Source organism: Sus scrofa, chromosome 4 (assembly GCF_054392235.1).
Source record: "Sus scrofa isolate SSC_HxYL_T2T_F1_AM1 chromosome 4, Sscrofa_HxYL_maternal_Yorkshire_Landrace_v2.0, whole genome shotgun sequence".
Classification (NCBI taxonomy): Eukaryota; Metazoa; Chordata; class Mammalia; order Artiodactyla; family Suidae; genus Sus; species Sus scrofa.
In genome coordinates this window covers 16,326,308-16,348,799 of record NC_139386.1, presented here as the reverse complement: position 1 = coordinate 16,348,799, position 22,492 = coordinate 16,326,308, and the positions used below count along the sequence as shown (strand labels likewise).

The following is a 22,492-nucleotide window of genomic DNA, read 5'->3' as shown; positions in this document are numbered from 1 at the left end:
TGGTGGAGTTAAGCCTGCCTGTGGGAAGGGAAGATTCGTGTGTGACCTTTCTGTGGCCTCCCAGGATGGGCTCCTCACTGGTTCTGTTAGAACCAGGCCTATCTGGACCTGAACAAGGCGAATCTACGTGAGCTGGAATTAGGGATTTTAAAATACATCATGGCTGGAGTTCCTGTCGCAGTGGTTAACAAATCTGACTAGGAACCATGAGGTTGTGGGTTCGATCCCTGCCCTTGCTCAGTGGGTTAAGGATCCCGCCTTGCCGTGAGCTGTGGTGTGGGTTGCAGAAGCGGCTCGGATCCCACGTTGCTGTGGCTCTGGTGTAGGCCGGCAGCTACAGCTTCGATGAGACCCCTAGACTGGGAACCTCCATATGCCACTCCGGCCCTAGAAAAGGCAAAAAGACAAAAAAAAAAAAAAAATAATAATAATAAAATACATCATGGCTCTTTAGGAGTATCTTCTGATTGCCCTCCCCTCACAAAAAGTAAATACACACCCACACCCACACACACACGTGGGTGTGGGTATGTAGTTTAACTTTCAGACATTTGACTTTTTTTTTTAAATTGAGGTGTAATTGACATAACATTTTATTTCAGGTGTACAACATGATGGTTCAATATTTGTATACATTGCAAAATGATCACCATAATAAATCTAGTTAAAATCCAAGACTTGTTCCTTTTTTTTTAAGGGCCGCACCTGCGGCATATGGATGTTCCCAGGCTAGGAGTTGAATCAGAGCTGTAGCCGCTGGGCTACACCACCACCATAGCAACGCCAGATCCGAGCCACATCTGCTACCTACACCACAGCTCACGGCAACACCAGATCCTTAACCCGATGAGCAAGGCCAGGGATCGAACCCACAACCTCGTGGTTTGTAGTCAGATTCGTTTCCGCTGTACCACGACAGGAACTCCTGAGACATTTTACTTTTAAATGTGTTTATATAACTCATGTGTTGGTTCTCTCTACTCTTAGGTTCTTGGAGTGCTGAGTCAGGATGGTATTATGAGATTTGTTAATATACAGACTTGTAAACTTCTTTTTGAAATTGGGAGCCTTGATGATGGAATTACTTCATCAATAATTAGCCCACATGGACGGTACATTGCAGCTATCATGGAAAATGGAAGTCTGAACATATATTCAGTTCACACTTTAACAAAAGAAATAAATAAGGTATGTTAACAAGTAAACAATATCTTCAAAGATTTAAATATATCATCAAAAATAAAAACTTTAGGAGCTCACTTGTGGTACAGTGGGTTAAGGATTTGGCGTTCTCACTGCAGTAGCTGGGGTCACTGCTGTGGCACGGCTTTGGTCCTTACCCTGGGAACTTCATGTGCCACAGGTACGGCCAAAAAAACCACAGAACTTTGTTAAAGTTTTCTAACTTCCTTGGAGTTCCCACTGTGGTGCAGTGGAAATGAATCTGGTTAGTAACCATGAGGCTGCAGATTCGATCCCTGGCCTCGCTCAGTGGGTTAAGGATCTGGTATTGCTGTGAGCTGTGGTGTAGGTTGCAGACACAGCTCAGATTCTGCATTGTTGTGTCTGTGGTGTCGGCCAGCAGCTGTAGCTCTGATTTGACCCCTAGCCTGGGAACATCCATATGCTGTGGGTGTGGCCGTAAAAAGAAAAAAAAAAAAAATCCTAATTTCCTTGCATTAGTTTTTCTGGATGTGTTTTTGTTTGTTTGGGGTTTATTTTTGGGGGGGGTTGGTTTTTTTGGGTTTTTTGCTCTTAATCCCAAAGCCACGTTCTAGGCTTTTCTCACCTGTGCTCCATTCTTAAATTGCTGCCTTCATAAAAGGCATCTGTTGGGTGTGCCTGTGCCATTCAAAGTGCCCCTTTGATCTGCTTCCTAAAAGAAGTCTTCAATCCCAATCTCTTCATTTCTGTTTCTTTCTTCCTGTCTAGTTGGCCAGACATCTTGGAGTACTGTGACTATTTCTATTCCTTTATTTCCCAAATCTAGTCAGAACTAAGTCAGTAATCCTTAAATTTGAAATGTCTGCTATGTGCCACCCACCCGTTCTCCATCTCCCTGTGCTGGTGCTCATTAACTAGTCTCAAATACCAGCTATTTAAACAAACACACCAAAACTCAGAGCCCTCAGTGCCTGCCCCTGCTCTTTAATCCATCTTGTATATAACATTTTTCTAAAATAATACTTCACTCATTTCTAAAGTAATGCTACTTTAGTGACTTCCTTCCTTTTGCCTGGCTCCCAAAGTCCTTTATTCCTATGTAGTGACTCATATTTTCAGCTTCCCTCATTGTCCCCCCCAGATACCAGGTTCATTTCTGCACCTGTTATTACCCTGTTCATTTCATCTCAGATGTACTTCCTACTTACCTCACAGTCATCTAAAATTTTCCCAGCCTCTTGCTAAGTGCACTTGTTCTCTGTGAGCCTTGCCAACTCTGGAATTGCATCAAAATAGCCCTAAGAGGGACTTCAGTGATCACCGGGTCTAATGATGTCACTTCACAGGCAAAGAAACTCCTGCCACAGCCTAACCACACAGTTGGTCATTGGTGGGCCTGGGTGTTCTGTTCTTAGTATGATAATCTTTTTGCTATATGCTTGGTCCTTTTTATCTTTTTTTTCTAGTTAGATAGGTAATAAGTTCATATTACAGAGAAGAATTAAAGGATAAGCAAATAGCTAAGTCTCAGTATTCTCAGATAATACTGAAGTGTGTACCTGCCCAGTCTTTTTTCTGTGTGTGTGATGTTTTACAATCAGTCCTCGTCCTTCATGGGCTCTCAATTTGTGAATTTGCCTGCGGGTGAATATTTATTTGTAACTCTGAGATCAGCGCTAACCACATACTCACAGACATTGGCCTGCAGAGAGCAGCAGAAAATTGGAATTGCCATCATGTAGGCTCCACCTGAGGTCCTGCAAGGCAGTGCTCTGCCTTCTCATTTCAGCTCTCATACTGGGAACCAGCGTCCCGCTCATGGTCTACTTAGTGCCACGTTTTTCCCACCATTTTGCTCTTTAAAACGGCCCCCAAGCCCAGTCCTGACGTGCTGTCTAGTGTCCTGAGCACCCAGCGGCTGTGAGGCATCCCAGGGAGACTGTGCATGTGTTAGACAAGCACGAGGAAGTGCAGTGTTACCAGCCTGAGTTGAGTGCTAGTGAGTCAACGCTGTGTAGTAAATAAGTGGCTTTAAACAGAAGCACACACGAAACAAGGTTGTCTATTGATTGGTTGACAGAAGTGTGACCAGAGGCTCACAGGGACCTGATCCTGTGTTTCTCCTAGGAGCACTGCTTGAGTACTAACTTGGTACTTACTCAGTGCTTATGCCACTCTATAGAACATAACTACTGCAAATGGTGAGAGTCTACTTTGTGTGTGTGCACGTGCATACAATTTCTTTAAACATGGAATTATTCTCTATTGTTCTTGTACGCTTTGAAAATTTTAATATCATTATTCACCTTTTTTTTTTTTTTTTTTACTTTTTGCTTTTCAGGGCTGCACCTGCAGCATATATGGAAGTTCCCAGGCTAGGGGTGTAATCGGAGCTGTAGCTGCCGGCCTACGCCAGAGGCACAGCAATGTGGGATCTGAGCCACATCTGTGACCTACACTGCAGCTCACATCAACGCTGGATCCTTAATGCACTGAGCAGGGCCAAGGATTGAACCTCCGTCCTCATTGATACTAGTTGGGTGTGTTACCGCCGAGCCACAGTGGGAACTCCAGACATTATTCGCTCTTAATGAGCGTGTTTAGCTTCGCTTAATTTTACAAGAGCTCAATAAATGTTATTAATGGAAACAGAGATCTGAGAAGAACCAAGGTGAGGAAGAGTCATTGGTTTCCTCTCTGTTATTTGTTAAGCAAATTGAGATCATACTGACCACAAAGGCTAGCTTATAACAGAAGGAGGATAATTTTTTTTTGGCTGTGCCCACAACACGCAGAAGTTTCAGGGCCAGGGATTGAACCCAAGCCACAGCAGTGACAACACTGGTTCTTTAACCCACTGAGCCACCAGGAAACTCAGATAATTTTTTTTTGGCACATTACCACCACCAGCAGTGTCTTTATGGCTATTCTAAGCCCACAAAATGTCCAGGTTTATACAAATCTTTTTACCCATGTCCCATTCCTTCAAATCCTATCTTCATGCCATTTGAGAATTTTGGTACTGTGCTAATAATAAGTTAATTCCTATGTCTGTGTTGACATTTTAATACTCCTAAGGTGTGACAATCCAGGTTGTATCTCAGGCTTCAACTTTGGAGAGATTCCTTCGTGGAAGAACCATGAAAAATGTGGCACTAGAATAAGTTATTTTTCCTTTTTAGGACCGCACCTGCAGCATATGGAAGTTCCCAGGCTAGGGATGGGATCAGAGCTGCAGCTCCTGGCCTACACCACAGCCAGAGCAACACCAGATCTGAGCCACATTTGCGACCTGTGCTGCAGCTCACAGCAACACCAGATCCTCAACCCACTGAGCGAGACCAGCAATCAAACCTGAGTCCTCATAGATACTAGTCAGCTTTGTTACCACTGAACCACAGTGGGAACTCTCACAGTACTATTTTTGGTAAGAGCTATTGTTATTATATTTTGCATTATCCTTGTAATCTTTCTAGATGTGAATAAATAACAATGTATCCTAGAAAAACACTATAAAAAGACTTATAAAGAAGCAGTTAATACTTTAAATACTTTTCATACTTCATTTTTGTTTTTAAATTATTATCAATGCCATGTGTATTATAACCTTACCTCTGCTATACGTTTTACAGTGTTATTGTCTTACACATTGCAGTCCACAACAGGATACACTTTTTTGGCCTCCTGTAGTAGGCTTCAGGTTTCAAAAGCGGAAGTGCTGAGCTTATTAAGGCAACATGAGAAAAATCTTTGTTTGAAACCTCAAAGTAGTCTTTTAATAGTCTGTTATTTAAAACGAGTCAAGATGTTTGCTTTGTTCTGTTTATTTCTTTCGGGGGCAGGGGGCGGGGGTCAAAAAAGTTTGGTTTCTGCTTTGAAGAGCTTCCCTGAAGAGTAGTGATTCATTTTCTTTGTTACATCATCATGAAAGCACACGGTTCGGTTCTGGCTTTCATGACAGCTTGAATTCAAGGTGATGTGTATAATACGTATTTTTCTGAAATCAAATATGTTCACTTGGACGGTGGGGGGTATATCCCTTGTGTTCTTCTCATATGAAAGGAATTGGCATTTTGGCTTCAAGAAAAAAATATTTAAACATCACAAATCCACCTTTTCTTCGATCTGGGTCCAGGCTAATTACTAAGGGAACACTTGACAGTAATGGTCTCAAACATTTATTTATTTATTTATTTAGTCTTTTTGCCTTTTCTAGGGCCACTCCCACGGCATATAGAGGTTCCCAGGCTAGGGGTCGAATCGGAGCTGTAGCCACCGGCCTACGCCAGAGCCACAGTAACGCGGGATCCGAGCCACGTCTGCAACTTACATCACAACTCTTGGCAACGCTGGATCCTTAACCCACTGAGCAAGGCCAGGGACCGAACCCGCAACCTCATGGTTCCTAGTCGGATTTGTTAACCACTGCACCAGGACGGGAACTCCTCAAACATTTAAATACCTTGTGAAAGTCATTGTACTTTTAGTCATATTTAGAACTCAGAAAGCCAGAGCTGCTTTCTCTGTTCATTTCCTTTGAACAGGGAAGATCTTTTCATTTTAAAGAGGGTTATTCATAGAGAAAGATGTCTTAGTGAATCATTTTTTACCTTAAGTAAATTGAAGTTGTCAGGGCTTATTTTCCTTCCTGTTTTATGGGCGCCATATAAAAGAAGGCTTGGCATCTAAATCGTGCTGTCTAAACTGCCTCTGAGGAGGAGTTTCCATTGTGGCTCAGTGGTTAACGAATCTGACTAGCATCCATAAGGACGCAGGTTCAATCCCTGGCCTCCCTCAGTTGGGTTAAGGATCTGGTGTTGCCATCACCTGCAGTGTAGGTTGCAGACCCAGCTCGGATCCTTCATTGCTGTGGCTGTGGTGTAGGCCAGCAGCTACAACTCTGATTTGACCTCTAGCCTGGGAACCTCCATATGCCATGGGTGCAGCCCTAAAAAGCAAAAAATAAATATGCCTCTGAAGCTGTTGATGTGGTCAGGACTAACTGCCGTCTCCATGTAGATTAAAAAAAATGTAACTAAGGACAGAGAGGCAGGGATCCTGGGTCCCATGCTTTCAGAGGAAAGTCATTTGACAGTTTCCCTCAAAAGAAAATATCACTTGAGCCCAAAGAATGTTCAGGTGCTTCTCTCAGCGTTCTAGAGGGCCACTCTGCTGTAGGTTATCACTTTGCTACTCATTTTATCACGCAAGTGTTAAGAAAAAAAATGGAATGATACTGTATAATTTAAGCTTTCAAGGAATGATGTCTATTTTTCATTGTTAATCATAATCTTTATTACATCCTTCAAAGGAATTTGGCAGAAATTTGCTTTGATTCATTAGTCAACAAGGAAACATTCTTGGACATTTTACTTACGTTTTCTGCCTAAAGAATAATTATGTAAAGTTGCATTGTTAAATTGACCAAAGCAAATGTTGTAAATAATATAGTAACAGGACTATTTCCAAGGACAGCCACTGCATTTTTTTTTTTTTTTTTTGACCTTTTAGCCACCTCCTCCTTTAGTGAAAGTGATTGAAGATTTGCCTAAGAGGAAAGTGAGTTCTGGTGATCTTAAGATGAAAGTAACATCAGGAAGAGTACAGCGGCCGGCAAAATCAAGGGAAAACAAAATGCAAACTAGAATATTAAAACAAGACCTGACGGGTAATTTTGAAAATAAAGAGGTAAGAATATATTAAACTTCGTTTGTCATGTCTCTGCTGTGGGCAAGTCTCATGATGTCCAGGCCGTCATCACTTTTCTTTCTCTTGGGAATTAAAGGAGAGTTATATGAAAAGAAGAAAGTCGTAACTGAAATTATAATAATATGCTTCTTCTTAAATTTTTTTTTTTTTTTTGGTTTTGGTTCTGCTTTGTTTATTTTTTAATTTTTTTAATTATTATTTTATATATATATATTTTTTTTTTAATTGTTATTTCCCAGTTTTTTTTTTTTTCTGTACAGCATGGGGACCCAGTTACACATACATGTATACATACTTTTTTCTCCCATTATCATGCTCCATCATAAGTGACTAGACATAGTTCTCAGTGCTACACAGCAGGATCTCATTGCTAATCCATTCCAAAAGCAATAGTTTGCATCCGTTAATCCCAAACTCCCAATCCATCCCATATCCATCCCACACCCCACCCCCCCCCGGGGGGAACCACAAGTCTATTCTCCAAGTCCATGATTTTCTTTTCTGTGGAAAGGTTTATTTGTGCCATATATTAGATACCAGTTAAAAGTGATATCATGTGGTATTTGTGTTTCTCTTTCTGACTTACTTCACTCAGTATGAGTCTCTAGTTCCATCCATGTTGCTGCAAATGGCATTATTTCGTTCTTTTTATGGCCAAGTAGTATTCCATTGGGTACAACACCACATCTTCCTAATCTGATTGTCAGTGGACATTTGGGTTGTTTCCATGTCTTGGCTATTGTGAATAGAGCTGCAATGAACATGTGGGTGCATGTATCTTTTTTAAGGAAAGTTTTGTCTGGATATGTGCCCAAGAGTGGGATTGCTGGATTAAACTTTTTAATGTAAAATTAATACATGTTGATTTTTTTTAAAGTCAGACAGTATACAATTGCACCATCCAATATGCTAGTCACTTGTGGCTATTTCGAATTAAGATGTGGGGTATGAGTGAAATCCACATCAAATATTGACATTTTATTGTGAACAGGAGTTCCCATCATGGCTCAGTGGTTAACGAATCCGACTAGGAACCATGAGGTTGCGGGTTCGATCCCTGGCCTTGCTCAGTGGGTTAAGGATCTGGTGTTGCCATGAGCTGTGATGTAGGTTGCAGACCTGGCTCAGATCCTGAGTTGCAGTGGCTCTGGCGTAGTCCGCCGGCTAGAGCTCCGATTGGACCCCTAGCCTGGGAACCTCCATATGCCACAGGAGCGGCCCAAGAAATGGCGAAAAGACAAAAAGTAAAAATAAAAAGTAAAGGATCCAGCATTCCTGTGAGCTATGGTGTAGGTTACAGACGCAGCTTGTGACGGTGGTGTAGTGGCGGCTACAGCTCCAATCGTCCCCTATCCTAACAACTTCCATTTGCTGCAGGTGGGGCCCTAAAAAGACAAGGGAAAAAAAAAGAAGGAAGAAAGAGAAAGTAGTACTGCTGTGAACATTCTAGTGCATATTTGGTGAACATAAAGATATGTGTCTATATAAACCTAGGAATGGAATTACTGGCTTATGGGCTGTGCATATGTTCAGTTTTAGTAAATATTGTCAAATCATCACCCAGGTGGTTGATTAAAACCATGGGGTTCCTGTTGTGGCTCAGCAGGTTAAGAGCCCAACATAGTATGTGTGAGGATGCAGGTTTGATCCCTCGCCTCACTCAGTAGGTTAAGGATCCAGCATTGTAGCAAGGTGTGGTATAGGTTGCAGATGTGGCTTGGATCCAGTGTTGCTGTGGCTATGTTGTAGGCCAGCAGCTCCTAACTTGGGAGCTTCCATCTGCCACGGGTTCAGTCCTAAAAAGACAAAAAAGTGAGGCCAGGAATTGAACCCTCATGGATACTAGTTGGGTTCATTACTGCTGAGTCACAATTGGAGCTCCAGGTTACCTGTTTCTTACCATAAACAACACTGAAATAAGTCAGAAAATCTGGCTTTGAGTCATGAGCCAAGACTTAACAGGCTTATGCCCTGGAGCAAGTCACTGAACTTCTAATCTGACCAAGACGAAACATCTCATCTGTTTCATATTCTTGTTAGTTAGGCTTATATAAGATGTATATGGCTTTATGATCCTGAAATCTAGAAAATATCTTCCATTAAAATAAAAATTTACTTAAAAAGGAAAAAAAAAAAAAGCAAAGGAAGAAAGAAAGTATCAGAATGCATTACTCTTGCTGCAGGGATTGACAGACAACAGCCCATGGGCCTCAAGCTCAGTATGATTTTTACATTTTTAAATCGTTACACTTTAAATAACTCTACAGATAGCTGCATGATATCCTTGATTTTGCATCTTGGCCTAAACAGCCTAAAATATTTACTCTCTGAACCTTTATAGAGAAAGTTTGTTCAGCTCTATTATAGGGTAAATAATATGTCATAAACTTTATTTGCTGTGTACATGCACACCCAGGAGAAAGAAAGAGTGTGTGAGTTTGTGTGTAGAGAGAATCCAGTGATATAAAACTTATTTATTTATTTACTTATTTTGGCCATGGAAGTTCCCAGCCAGGGATAGAACCTGAGCCACAGCAATGACAACACTGGAACCTTAACTCACTAGGCCACCAGGGAACTCCTAAAATATTTGTTATTGTGTTCTAGAGTTGAAAAGCCATTATGGACTAGATTACCTTTTCTGTTTTAAGATTATGTCACTCATTGATACTTTTCTTTTCTTTACAGAATGAGTTGTCAGATGGATTAAACAAAAAGCGTTTACAAATCTTATTAAAAGGCTATGGTGAATACCCAACAAAATACAGGTAAAATTTAAATTCTTGCATGTTAAATCAGTCTTATCCCCCAAAAGTTTCCTAGTTAAAATTATGCTTTAATTTCAGAATGTTCATTTGGCGCTCTCTGCTACAACTACCTGAAAATCATACTGCATTTAGTAATCTTCTAGATAAAGGTATTCACGTGGCGTTTCTCAACCTTGAGAAGACATACCCCATCAAAAGTAGGAAGCTACTCAGAGTATTACAGAGGTATGTTTAGTGTTTTGCAGCAAATTCTATCTCCCCCAAGATATTTATTAATTACAAATGGAAAAATAGTGATTTTATAGTAGAGACACTCAGCGGACACCACCTTAACCAAGTAATCAAATTTAAACTCACCAGCAGTAAAACCTATCAGTGTGTTGCACATCACTTTTGTGATACTCTTGCCAAGAATTTATAACCTAAGCCTATTCATGGGAAAATAGACAAACCCAAATTTCACCAAAAGTACCCTCTGTATCAAGTTTTTTTGTCATGTGAATGTATTATTTCTTCAGATAAATTTTAATAAGGTTTTTGGTCTGTATTTCCTTATTTTCTTCACAGAACCCTGTCTGCATTAGCGCACTGGTCCACCATCTTTAGTGATACACCATATCTTCCACTCTTGGCATTTCCATTTGTAAAATTATTCCAGAACAACCAACTCATCTGTTTTGAAGTTGTTGCTACTCTTATAAGTAAGTGAATAATGAAACCAAAAGTAGATACGTACATTTTCATGTGGTCTTTGCATCTTTGCAACTTTTAACACTTAAGAGTGTGAGATAATCAGACATAGAGGATAAATTGGACATTTATACATAAATAAACCCTTTTGCTTTACAGTAAAATTTGGATGGCTGCATTTTAGAAGATACTGTTACTGGCCTGATTTCATAAGTAAGAAGGAAGCAGATGCTTCATTTATTGAAAGTCAGTTATTATTCATGAGATCGCAGTAAATATATGAAGCATTTAGCACAAAATACCTAATGTGGCAGGTGTTGGCTGTTAGCCTCATTCTCATCACAGCTAACATTTGTTGAGATCTTTCCGTGTATTAAGTACCATTCTCAGTGTTTTGCCTTTTTAATTCATTTAATCCTTAAAACAGTCCTGTGAGGTAGGTGTTATTTATCATTATCCCCATTTTATAGATGAGGAAATTTCCCGGGGTTAGGTTAGTGGCAGAATAAGGATTTGAACGCAGGCAGTCAGAATAATCTATAGTTTGTTCTTCTGTTGTGTTTATTACTTCATCATTATCATCTGCACTAAACTGAATCACTTTTTTCACATTAGTAAAATCAGGTTAGCTAAATGGTTAATAAATTGCATCCAAATTAAACCCAAGAGTGGTTTAACAAAAGTAGCCAATTTTAAATGTATTTTTCTCGTATAAAGGAGCTAAGCATTTAGCTGTAACAGTAAAGTTCTGAAAAGTAGAAATGAAGAGATTGAAGCATGCATGTTGTCGGTATTTTAGTATATTTCTCTCCACATATTTTCATTCATCTTATTGCATTCACTTTAATAAATTTTTACCAATCTTTGGGGAAAATATACAAAAGAAAATTCACCAATATTTCTCTTCCTCAGAGACAATCTTGATAATAGTGAATTTCTTTTTTTTTTTAAGGTTGCAATCAGAGCATATGGAAGTTCTCAGTCTAGGGATCAAATCGGAGCTACAGCTGCCATCCTACGCCACAGCCACAGAAACTCAGGATCCAAGCCGAGTCTGGGACCTATTCCATAGTTCACGGCAACACCAGATCCTTAACCCACTGAGCAAAGCCAGGGATCGAACCAGCATCCTCATGGATACTAGTCATATTTGTTTCCACTGTGCCACAATGGGAACTCCAATGGTGAATTTCTTGTAAGAGTATTTTCCCCAAGTCATTAAATATCTCCAAAAACATAATTTATTGCCTCTATATTGTATTTCCACTGTGCCACAATGGGAACTCCAATGGTGAATTTCTTGTAAGAGTATTTTCCCCAAGTCATTAAATATCTCCAAAAACATAATTTATTGCCTCTATATTGTATTTTATCTCATATCGGTATACCATAGTTTATCTCCCAACTGTTAGACTTCTAGGGTTTTTTATTTTTATAATTATACTACTTTTATTTAACATATACATTGCTCTTACAAACCATAAACATTTTATTGTTATATTCCATAGTGTGTATGTTCTAGTTTAATCTTTTATCATTGAACATTTAGGTGGTTTCTAATTTTTATGTATTAAAAGTAACAATCTTATAACTCGCTTCACATTCATAAATTTATAATTTATTTTGGGTAGAGTCCCAGAATTGATATTAGTAAGTCATGAAATATAAACATTCTAATTGAATCCACAAAAGGGTTGTATACTAGTTTACCCTGCCAATAATAACAAGATTTAAAAGGAAAAGAAATAACAACAAAAGACCAACAATCCAATTTAAAAATGGGCAAAGACTTGAATGGGTGTTTCTCCATAGAGGATGTACAAATGGCTAATGTGCCCATAAAAAAGATGCTCAGGATGGTTAGTCATTAGGGAAATGCAAATCCAAACCACAGTGAGGCATCCCAGCTGTGGCTCAGTGGGTTAAGAATTCAAATTTAGCAGCTCAAGTCACTGCAGAGATGCAGGTTTGATCCCTGGCCCTGCATAATGGGTTAAGGATCCAGCCATTCAGCCATCTGTAGCTGCAGCTTGGATTTAATCCGTGGCTCGGGAACTTCCGTATGCCAAGGGTACGGCCATAAAACACACACACACACACACACACACACACACACACACACACACAGAGTGAAACATTGCTGTATACCTGCTAGGATGGCTATAATTTTAAAAAAGAAAATAATAAGAATTGGCAAAGATGTGGAAAAATTGTTAAAAAAAAAGAGAGAGTGAGCTCTATGTATACGTGTGCTGTTTTCAAATTCCCAGAGTTAGCAGTGTCTGAAATATCTTAAGTACTTACTTGGTAAATGTTTTACTGAACTGGATTTTTGTTTTGTTTTGTTTTGTCTTTTTGCCTTTTCTAGGGCCGCTTACCGCGGCATATGGAGGTTCCCAGGCTAGGGGTCAAATCGGAGCTGTAGCCACTGGCCTACACCAGGGCCACAGCAACGTGGGATCCTAGCCATGTCTGCAACCTACACCACAGCTCACGGCAACGCCGGATCGTCAAACCACTGCGCCGCAGGGCCAGGGATCGAACCTGCAACCTCATGGTTCCTAGTCGGATTCATTAACCACTGAGCCACGACGGGAACTCCCTGAACTGGATTTTTAAAATTAACTTATTTAAGAGCAGCAGTTAAGAAAGTTGAAATATTTCTGTTAAAGCTTAGTCTTCCCAAGATTTTATTTATGACTTTTTTTTTTTTTTTTTTTTTGGCCTTACCCCACCCCTACCCTGAAGCACATGGAACTCCCAGTTCAGGAATCAGATCTGAGCCACAGTTGCAGCCTAAGCCTCAGCTGTGGCAACACTAGATCCTTAACCCACTGTGCTGGGCTGGGGATCAAACCTGTGTCCCAGTGCTCCCAAAACACCACTGATCCCATTGCACCACAGAGGGAACTCTCCTGTGACTTAATTATTAACTCAAGTGTAAATAGTTAACTAATAAATGAAGTAAATTCTAGAATTTGAAGACCTTGTAAAACATATGTAATCCTTGGGGTTCCCATCTTGGCGCAGCGGAAGCGAATCCGGCTAGGAGCCATGAGGTTGTGGGCTCGAGCCCTGGCCTCGCTCAGTGGGTTAAGGATCCAGTGTTGCCGTGAGCTGTGGTGTAGGTTGCAGATGCGGCTCAGATCTGGCGTTGCTGTGGCTATGGTGTAGGCTGATAGCAACAGCTGTGATTCAGCCCCTAGCCTGGGAACCTCCATATGCCACGGGTGAGGCCCTAAAAGACAAAAAAATATATGTATATGTATAATCCAGCATTCTGAAATTAATTTCAAAATATTCTAAAATTCTCAAATTAGCAATATTCTTTTGCTAATTTGAGAAAGGCACTCTATCGAAGTATGAAACCATAACTCAGTATTTAAAATAAAAGAGAGTTCCCGTTGTGGCTCAGTGGAAACAAATCTGACTAGTACCCATGAGGACACAGGTTTGATCTCTGGCCTTGCTCGGTGGGTTAAGGATCTGGCGTTGCCGTGATCTGTGGTGTGGGTTGAAGGTACGGCTCGGATCCCTTGTGGCTGTGACACAGACCGACAGCTGCTGCTCCAATTCAACCCCTAACCTGGGAACTTCCATGTTCTGCCCTAAAAAGAAAAAATAGCTGAAATTAATAATTAAGGAGATCTGTAGTTAGACATAAGTTAATTGAGCAAATTGCTGATCTTACTAGGGTTTTGGAGAAGAATGTTTTGGGGATTTCACTGGTTACTAAATGGGAGTGGGTTAAAGTTCGCTCTAGAAGCCCCTTCAGTGGACTGGATTCTGCTTTCTGTTGACTGACTTTTTGGAGGATACCACAGCTGCTGTCACTGGTTGGTTTTCAAAGTCAACTGTATTGAAACAAGTTGTTATTGATCAATTAGATTTAGAACCAGTCATGGTGGTTACCTGTTACCACGGCTATTGAATAGTCATTTCCTAGGAATGGGGACTCTTTTAATTAGGTATGAATTGTAGTAGGTTTGAGGAGCTTGCAATTTAAGATTGATTACGAAGGACTTTTTTTTTTTTTTTTTTTTTGGTCTTTGCTGTTTCTTTGGGCCGCTCCCGCGGCATATGGAGGTTCCCAGGCTAGGGGTCGAATCGGAGCTGTAGCCTCCGGCCTACGCCAGAGCCATAGCAACGCGGGATCCGAGCCGCGTCTGCAACCTACACCACAGCTCACAGCAACGCCAGATCGTTAACCCACTGAGCAAGGGCAGGGATCAAACCTGCAACCTCATGGTTCCTAGTCGGATTCGTTAACCACTGCGCCACGACGGGAACTCCCTTTTTTTTTTTTTTTTTTTTTTTTTGTCTTTTTGCTATTTCTTTGACGAAGGACTTTTTTTAGGAAGGTCATTTTGTTAGCCAGAAATCTAGATATATATATATATAACACAATTCAGCAGGAACCAGGGCCCTATAGTTACCATCAGGAACACTTTGGGAAAGTTTTTTTAATTTGTTTAATTGACACTTTTTCATTGACTGCTTGGAAGAAACTGACAAATTTCTGTTAACCTAAAATACTATGTTAACATGATGAAGGTTTAAAATCTATTCTAGAATCTAAAGACTTATGTTTTATTAATGGACGTGTTGAGGACAAAAAAAGGTGGGTAAATTTAATAACTACAGCTCCCTTTGATGATACAGAAAGGTAAAAAGTTTTCAATTTTTTTCTTCATAGTCAATTGGTGTCAACACTGGTTTGAATATTTTCCTAATCCTCCCATCAATGTTCTTAGTATGATAGAAAATGTTTTGGCATTTCATGACAAGGAACTCCTGCAACACTTCATAGAGCATGATATAACTTCCCAGGTAAGAAGTCTAAGGTTTTTAGAATAATACAACTTATTTCAAAAGCTAGCATTGGTTCTGGTATAAGTAAAACAGTATTTTCTTAAAAGAATACAATAAAAAAGATACTACTGTTATATTTTGAAAAGTACTCCATTCTTGTTCTTCATTAAACTGCTTTCCTGAGAGTCTTTAAAGAAGGGCCCAAATTAGGGTGGTTCTTATTCATAATTCTGTTCTGAATGATGATTTTAGTAGCTAAACTAAACACAAGAATATTAGCCTTGACCGTTTTGGCTTTTCCCTCAAGAACTAATACATTTATGGAGTTCCCATTGTGGCACAGTGGAAATGAACCCAACTGGTATCTATGAGGATGCAGGTTCGATCCCTGGCCTCACTCAGTGTAACTGTCAAGGATCTGGAGTTGCGGTGAGCTGTGGTATAGGCCGGCAGCTATAGCTCCAATTCAGCCCCTAGCCTGGGAACTTCCATACGCTGCAAAAACTAATACATTTTTTTTCTTACTTATTTTAGCTATATGCATGGCCTCTTCTTGAAACTGTGTTCTCAGAAGTATTGACAAGAGAGGAGTGGCTAAAATTATTCGATAACATCTTTTCCAACCATCCTTCATTCCTCCTGATGACCGTGGTGGCCTACAACATATGTTCTAGAGCTCCTTTGCTCAACTGTGATCTTAAAGATGATTTTGAGGTACAGATCCTTGTTCTTTTTTTTTTTTTTTGCCTTTTCTAGGGCTGCTTCCCGTGGCATATCGAGATTCCCAGGCTAGGGGTCGAATCAGAGCTGTAGCCTGCTGGCCTACGCCAGAGCCACAGCAACTCGGGATCCAAGCCGCATCTTCTACCTACACCACAGCTGACAGCAATGTGGGATCCTTAACCCACTGAGCAAGGCCAGGGATTGAACCAGCAACCTCATGTTTCCTAGTCGGATGCACTAACCACTGCTCCACGACAAGAACTCCCCAGATCCTTGTTCTTAAGTAGCAGTTTTTTCAATTTTTTTTTTCAAATTTTTTTTCTTTTTTTTGGTCTTTTCTAGGGCCACACCCGAGGCATATGGAGGTTCCCAGGCTAGGGGTCCAATCGGAGCTGTAGCCACCAGCCTACGCCACAGCAGTGCAGGATCTGAGCCGAGTCTGCAGCCTACACCACAGCTTATGGCAATGCTGGATCCTTAACCCACTGAGCAAGGCCAGGGATTGAACCCGCAACCTAATGGTTCCTAGTCGGATTCATTTCCGCTGCACCACGATGTGATCTCCAGTTTTTTTCAAATTTCATTTATTTCAATTGAAAAATCAGTTTATTTGTAGAGTACCTATGATAAGTCAGGTACTGGTTCCACAGGTAGTAAGACTACAGCAGAGAATGAGTTACACAACCACATCCTGGACCTTGCGTTGTCGTGGGCAGTTCAGCAGGCAGTTACAGCTGACTGCTAGTTCTAAAAATCATAGCTTCAGAGAAAAATTTGATAATATTGGAGTTTTATGCTTTTTGCCTATTTAAAGGATGTTTAACAGTTGGATAGTTGTTTATTTTGTGCATAATCTTATTTGTATATTTGTGCATGATCTGGCTGGTCTGTGATAATCTGGAAGCTTATTACATGTGCACAATGGCAACTGAGAATTTTGAGGCTTGGAGGGACAGTGACTGAAAGCATGAGGTGGTTTTTAAAGAGAGTGGTTCGGAGTTCCTGTCATGGCACAGTGGTTAATGAATCCAACCAGGAACCATGAGGTTGCAGGTTCGATCCCTGCCCTTGCTCAGTGGGTTAAGGATATGGTGTTGCCATGAGCTATGGTGTGGGCCGTGGCTTGGATCCCGAATTGCTGCGGCTCTGGCATAGGACGGTGGCTACAGGTCCCATTTGACCCCTAGCCTGGGAACCTCCGTATGCCGCGGGAATGGCTCAAGAAAAGGCAAAAGGACAAAAAATAAAGTGAGAGGTTCTTTTGGTACAGGTTGAATTAGGTTGGTTTTGTTTGTTATTTTGTGGTTCCATCAAATTAAACTTTATTTTTGCTTCATGATCACAAGATGTGTGTGTGTGTGTGTGTGTGTGTGTGTGTGTGTGTTATGGAGGTGGATGATTTTGGATCCGATGCTGTTGTGGCTCAGGTTCGATTCCTGGCCTAGAAACTTCCACATACAATGAATGCAGCCAGTGGAGGTTGGGGGTAATCAAGCTTATTTTCAAAGGTGAATTTATTTTTGATTTTGAAGAAAAAGAAATCCCGTTAGATGAATGGATTTTGGATTTTGAAGAAAAACAAATCCCATTGTTTCATTGTTGAAGCAGTCTTCTATTGTAACGGAAGACTTCATTTTGAGTTAAAATTTTTAAAGTGTTATTTCAAGATTTCATAATAGGGCTGTAAAGCCTTATTACATTTTGAAAATATGAAACTGGATCTTCATTTTAAAACTTGGTTTAAGAAAAGCCTCTGTGAGTTTACCCAAAAAAATCCTCCTAAAGGTAAATTCACATTTACATTTTTAAACTCATTTTAGTTCTACCTATGATTTCTTTACTAGGTAAATCTCAATTTAAACAGTTTTCTTACAGTATTTTTTTCACCATCGGAATAACTTGGATATCAGTGCTGTAATTAAAGAAGTTTATCGTCTCATGGACACGACACCCACTGACATTCATCCAGACAGCATGCTTGATGCTTTTGTAGCCCTGACAAAAGGGCAATATCCAGTGTTTAATCAGTATCCAAAGTTTATTGTGGACTATCAGACGCAGGAACGAGAAAGAATAAGGAAGGATGAATTGGATTACTTAAGAGAGAGGTAATCATAGTCATAGTTGTTCTTTGATAAAAACTAGGTATGTTGTAGATAAGAAAATTCTCATGAAAAAATGTATGTAAATTACGAGGTAGTTATATAAAATCAGAGTTTGAAGGATGGAAATATCTTTAAAAATATTCTTGCGTGTAGACGTAAAACAGCTACCTGTTAACCCGGTAAATGTTTTGTGTTTTGGTTGTTCTTAGACTTAAATTACCCAGTCTTATTGGTTGTGTTTTGTCCTAATAATAAATATTATCTACTCAAGGCAGACAGTGGAAGACATGCAAGCTGAAGTTGACCAGCAAAGAGTTGAAGATGAAGCTTGGTACGAAAAACAGGAACAACTACGTAAGGCTGAAGAAACAAGGAGAGAAATGCTCTTACAAGAAGAGGAGAAGATGATACAACAAAGAGAGAGGTGTGTTTAACAGAAAAAAATCCAGACATCTGAGTTCCTTAAATAATTTTTCTTCCTTTCTTTTTTTTATTATTGTGAAATTATATATATTATATATACTTCCACTGTATGTAGCATTTCCCAGCTGTACTGTTTCCATTAAGCAAATATTGAAGTTAATAAATTGTAATACACGTTTCAAAAAACAGACATAGAATAAAAATTAGGGAGTTCCCGTCGTGGCGCAGTGGTTAACGAATCCGACTAGGAACCATGAGGTTGCGGGTTCGGTCCCTGCCCTTGCTCAGTGAGTTAACGATCCGGCGTTGCCGTGAGCTGTGGTATAGATTGCAGACGCGGCTCGGATCCCGAGTTGCTGTGGCTCTGGCGTAGGCCGGTGGCTACAGCTCCAATTCAACCCCTAGCCTAGGAACCTCCATATGCCGTGGGAGCGGCCCAAGAAATAGCAACAACAACAACAACAGAGAGACAAAAAAAAAAAGACAAAAAAAAAAAAAAAAAGAATAAAAATTAATTCTAGAGTTATACTGAGGATGATATATAACATACTCTGGTTATTCAGAAGTCATGCAAGATCTAAGGTACCTTAGAGAATACTGTTAGAAACATTCTGCAGTGGGCTGAAATGCCTTGCAGCACAGTGCTGGGTAAATCACTGTTAGTAGAACGTAATTTTTTTAAATTGTTTTAGACTTGTCCATGTGACCATAAAATTGAAACAAAAATGATTGTCCTATTGTGCATTTCATAACTTTGGAGGACAGGGAAAGAAGTATTCAGTGCTTATTCAAAAGTATTTTAAAAAGGCAGAATGTTTAAGTTACTCAAGATTATGAGATAAGCACTGAAACTAAGCCTAATTGATGGAAAAATCACTTCTATACATGTTTGTTGATGCTTATTCTTGGGTAGGACGTTATAAACAGATTTCTGGTGTGGGTTAAAAGGAATTACTGATCCGAGCCATTAGCCTTCTACTAAAATTCTAAAGGACTAAGCATACATAGTCTTTGGTGACACTGGAGCACTTGGGGGACGTTCTCTTTCTCAGATAAAGAATATTGATTGTATTGAGGTGAACTGAGCAGTAGACCTGTTAAAGAGAACTTGAGAGTGTGAATAGCCAGTTGCATGTGGACTTGTCATTTTCATGAATGCAGACTTGTTTCGAAATTGGGCATTTTTCACACATATGTTATAAAAACAGCAGTGTTACGAATGGCACCAGATACATGGGGAAAGCGGACCAAGATAGGCAGCAGGCCTTTCATTGCTGTGAAATATAATATTTTTCCATTTAAGTCTATATTGGAAAATGTTTTTAGTTATTCCTTTTGATGTATTTTGTGTTTAAGACTAGCTGCTGTGAAAAGAGAGCTGAAAGTAAAGGAAATGCACTTACAGGAAGCTGCAAGAAGACGTCTCTTACAGCTTCAGCAAGAGCAACGCGAAATGGAGCTAAGAAGACTGGATGATGAAATTGAGAGAAAGGTTTATTATTCATTTCTTTGTTCTCATACATTATCTCTATTTACTCTCATTTGAATGTAATGAACATTTTCAAATAAATATTACTCCTCGAATTCACAGTGGATACTAAATAGCCCCTTTAGTTTTATGTAATTTCCCTCTCCAGCTATTCTTATTCTCTTTTGTATTTCATTAATGGTTAAATATTTTAGAAATGGCACGAAAATTAGGCAAAATGACGAATGTCCTTGATGACTCTCTAAAAATAGAAATATCAATTAACCATGAAGTTAATTGTGGAAAAAGGGAAATATTCTCTTTTAATATAAAAATTTACACATAGCCAGTATAAAAATTTCCATTATAAAATATATGGAATTACAAATGGACCTTCACTCCTCTCATTTCATCCCCAAAGATAAATTATTTTAAAATGGTTATATATCTTTCTCTTTTTAAGGGTTGCATAGTATTCCGTTGCATGGTCAGGTCATAGTTTATCTAATCCTGTGCTGTTGGACATTTAGGTTGTTTTCAGTATATTTCTGCACAAGACAGGGCTAGATTGTACATTCGCAGTACAAATCCTTGAATACTTGCATACATATTTTTGTTAAGTAAATTCCAAGGTATGCCAAATTGTCCTTCAAAATGAACCCACTTAAGCTATTTTAAAAATGAGTATGTAAGTACCCATACCCTAGTCAGTTTGGATTGTGTCAGTCTTTTTTTTTTTTTTCTTTTTGGTCACACCTGCAACATTTGGAAGATCCTAAGCCGGGATTAAACCCCCGCAGAGTAGCAACAACACCAGATCCCTAAACCCACTGCACCACAAGGGAAATCCTAAGAGTGGTTCAGTCTTAATATCTGATAGGTGATAGGTGAAAATCGTTTTGCTTTTTGTTTTTTTGCTAGTGATGTTAACTATTTATCCTCCATTTATAGAACTGTAAATGGCATGTCTAAATTGTTTGTCCATTTTTCTACCAAACTACTCTTTTTCTTACCCATTTACACGGGCTCTTTTATCACTCTCCAGTAGAAATAATGATGTGAGTGACATTGGTAATTTCAAGTTTTCTAATGGCCACATTAAAAAAATAAAAAGGATGAAGTTAATTTTAATATTTAATTCAGTATATTCATTTCAATATGTAATAGTATAAAGACATTATCAGTGAGACGTTTAACCTTTTTTTTTACTAAATCTTTGAATTGCAGGGTCAGTTTATACTTGCAGCACACCTCACTTAGGACTAGTCATGCATTGAACAGCTAACGTGAGGCTAGTAGCTGCCTCAGCATAGCGCCAAGGCATTAATCCTTTTTCCTCTCTAAGAATGTTTGTGGTATCTTTTTTTTTTAATCATGCAAAATATTTTAATTTTTGGATACTCAGTGTAATTTTTTATGATTTTTAGGCTTTGTGTCATGTTTATTAGAAAGACCTTCCAATGTAAGGTTATATTACCATGTATGTATGTTCTCTTCTAATTCTTTTTTTTTTTTTTTAAGGGCCACATATGCAGCATATGGAAGTTCCCAGGCTGGGGTCAAGTCCGAGCCACATCTGCAACCTATACCACAGCTCACAGCAACGCCGGATCCTTCACCCACTGAGCAAGGCTGGGGATTGAACCCACATCCTCATGGATACTAGTCCAATTCGTTGTTGCTGAGCCATGACAGGAACACCTCTACTGTTTTTTTTAATCTTTGATTATCTCGAGGGTCAACAGATTATTGTGCATCAGCAAATCTGACCCACCACCTGTTCGTTAAGTTCATGAGTTAGAATGCTTCTAACATTTTCAATAGCTAAAAAAAAAAAAAAAAAAAAAAATCAAGAATAATATTTCAGGACATGAAAATTATGTTAATTTTTTAAATATATGAAATTCAGATATCAGTGACCATAAATACAGTTTTATTGGAACATGTAGTCACACTCATTTGTTTACATGTCTTTGGCTGCTTTTGTACTATGACGATAGAGATTTATAGCTGTGACACAAACTATGTCCCACAAAGCCTAGAGCATTTACTCTATGGCTGTTACAGGAAAAGTTTGCCAACCCCCGATATGTCTGAAAATTAAACGTAAGGAATGAGTTAGGGACCACGCTTACTTCTTTCCAAAGACGAGGCGATTTTCACAGCACCATTTGGTGATATTAGCAAAGTCATTTGCCAGCCGACAGCTAGTACATGTTCAGTGCCTTTATATACTGATCTCTTCCATTGCTGTCTATTCCTAAGCTGTTTCCACATTTTTGAATAACACCTTTGTAATGATTGCTAATTAGTAGGTCTAATTACCACAATTAGCCTGCCTTTCCAGTTTTCTTCAGTATTCTCAAGTGTTTATCATTTTAAATAGACTTTGAAGATTTTCTTTTTCTCTCTCTCTCTCTGAATCTCCACCTCTCCCCTTCCTATGGAAATTTTTATTAGGATTGCATTGAATTTACAAACTAGTTTAGGAAGTTTCAAACTTAGGTTTTTGTTTGTTTGCTTTTTAGGGCTGTACCCACGGCATATGGATGCTCCCAGGCTAGGGGTTGAATCAGAGCTACAGCTGCCAGCCACAGCCACAGCCACATAGGATCCGAGTGGCTTCTGTG

The 22,492-nt window shown here is 39.4% G+C and overlaps 1 protein-coding gene across 50 annotated transcripts in view; it reads left to right on the top strand.

Annotated features, from left to right (window-relative positions):
• TBC1D31 (TBC1 domain family member 31) overlaps nucleotides 1-22,492 on the top strand; it is a 72,842-nt gene that overhangs the window by 27,413 nt on the left and 22,937 nt on the right. For 46 of the 50 annotated variants that reach the window (XR_014843396.1, XR_014843402.1, XR_014843395.1 and 43 more), the window contains 10 exons: nucleotides 988-1,188; nucleotides 6,676-6,852; nucleotides 9,562-9,641; nucleotides 9,720-9,866; nucleotides 10,209-10,342; nucleotides 15,028-15,161; nucleotides 15,678-15,857; nucleotides 17,742-17,974; nucleotides 18,243-18,395; nucleotides 19,751-19,886. Coding sequence is in view for 42 of the 50 variants with exons in the window: in XM_085021761.1 (XP_084877887.1) it covers nucleotides 988-1,188; nucleotides 6,676-6,852; nucleotides 9,562-9,641; nucleotides 9,720-9,866; nucleotides 10,209-10,342; nucleotides 15,028-15,161; nucleotides 15,678-15,857; nucleotides 17,742-17,974; nucleotides 18,243-18,395; nucleotides 19,751-19,886 (1,575 nt within the window). In the remaining 8 variants the exon portion in view is untranslated. Of the gene's footprint in view, nucleotides 1-987; nucleotides 1,189-6,675; nucleotides 6,853-9,561; nucleotides 9,642-9,719; nucleotides 9,867-10,208; nucleotides 10,343-15,027; nucleotides 15,162-15,677; nucleotides 15,911-17,053; nucleotides 17,975-18,242; nucleotides 18,396-19,750; nucleotides 19,887-22,492 lie in introns of all 50 variants that reach the window. The other 4 variants (XR_014843400.1, XR_014843398.1, XR_014843399.1 and 1 more) reach the window with 2 other exon arrangements.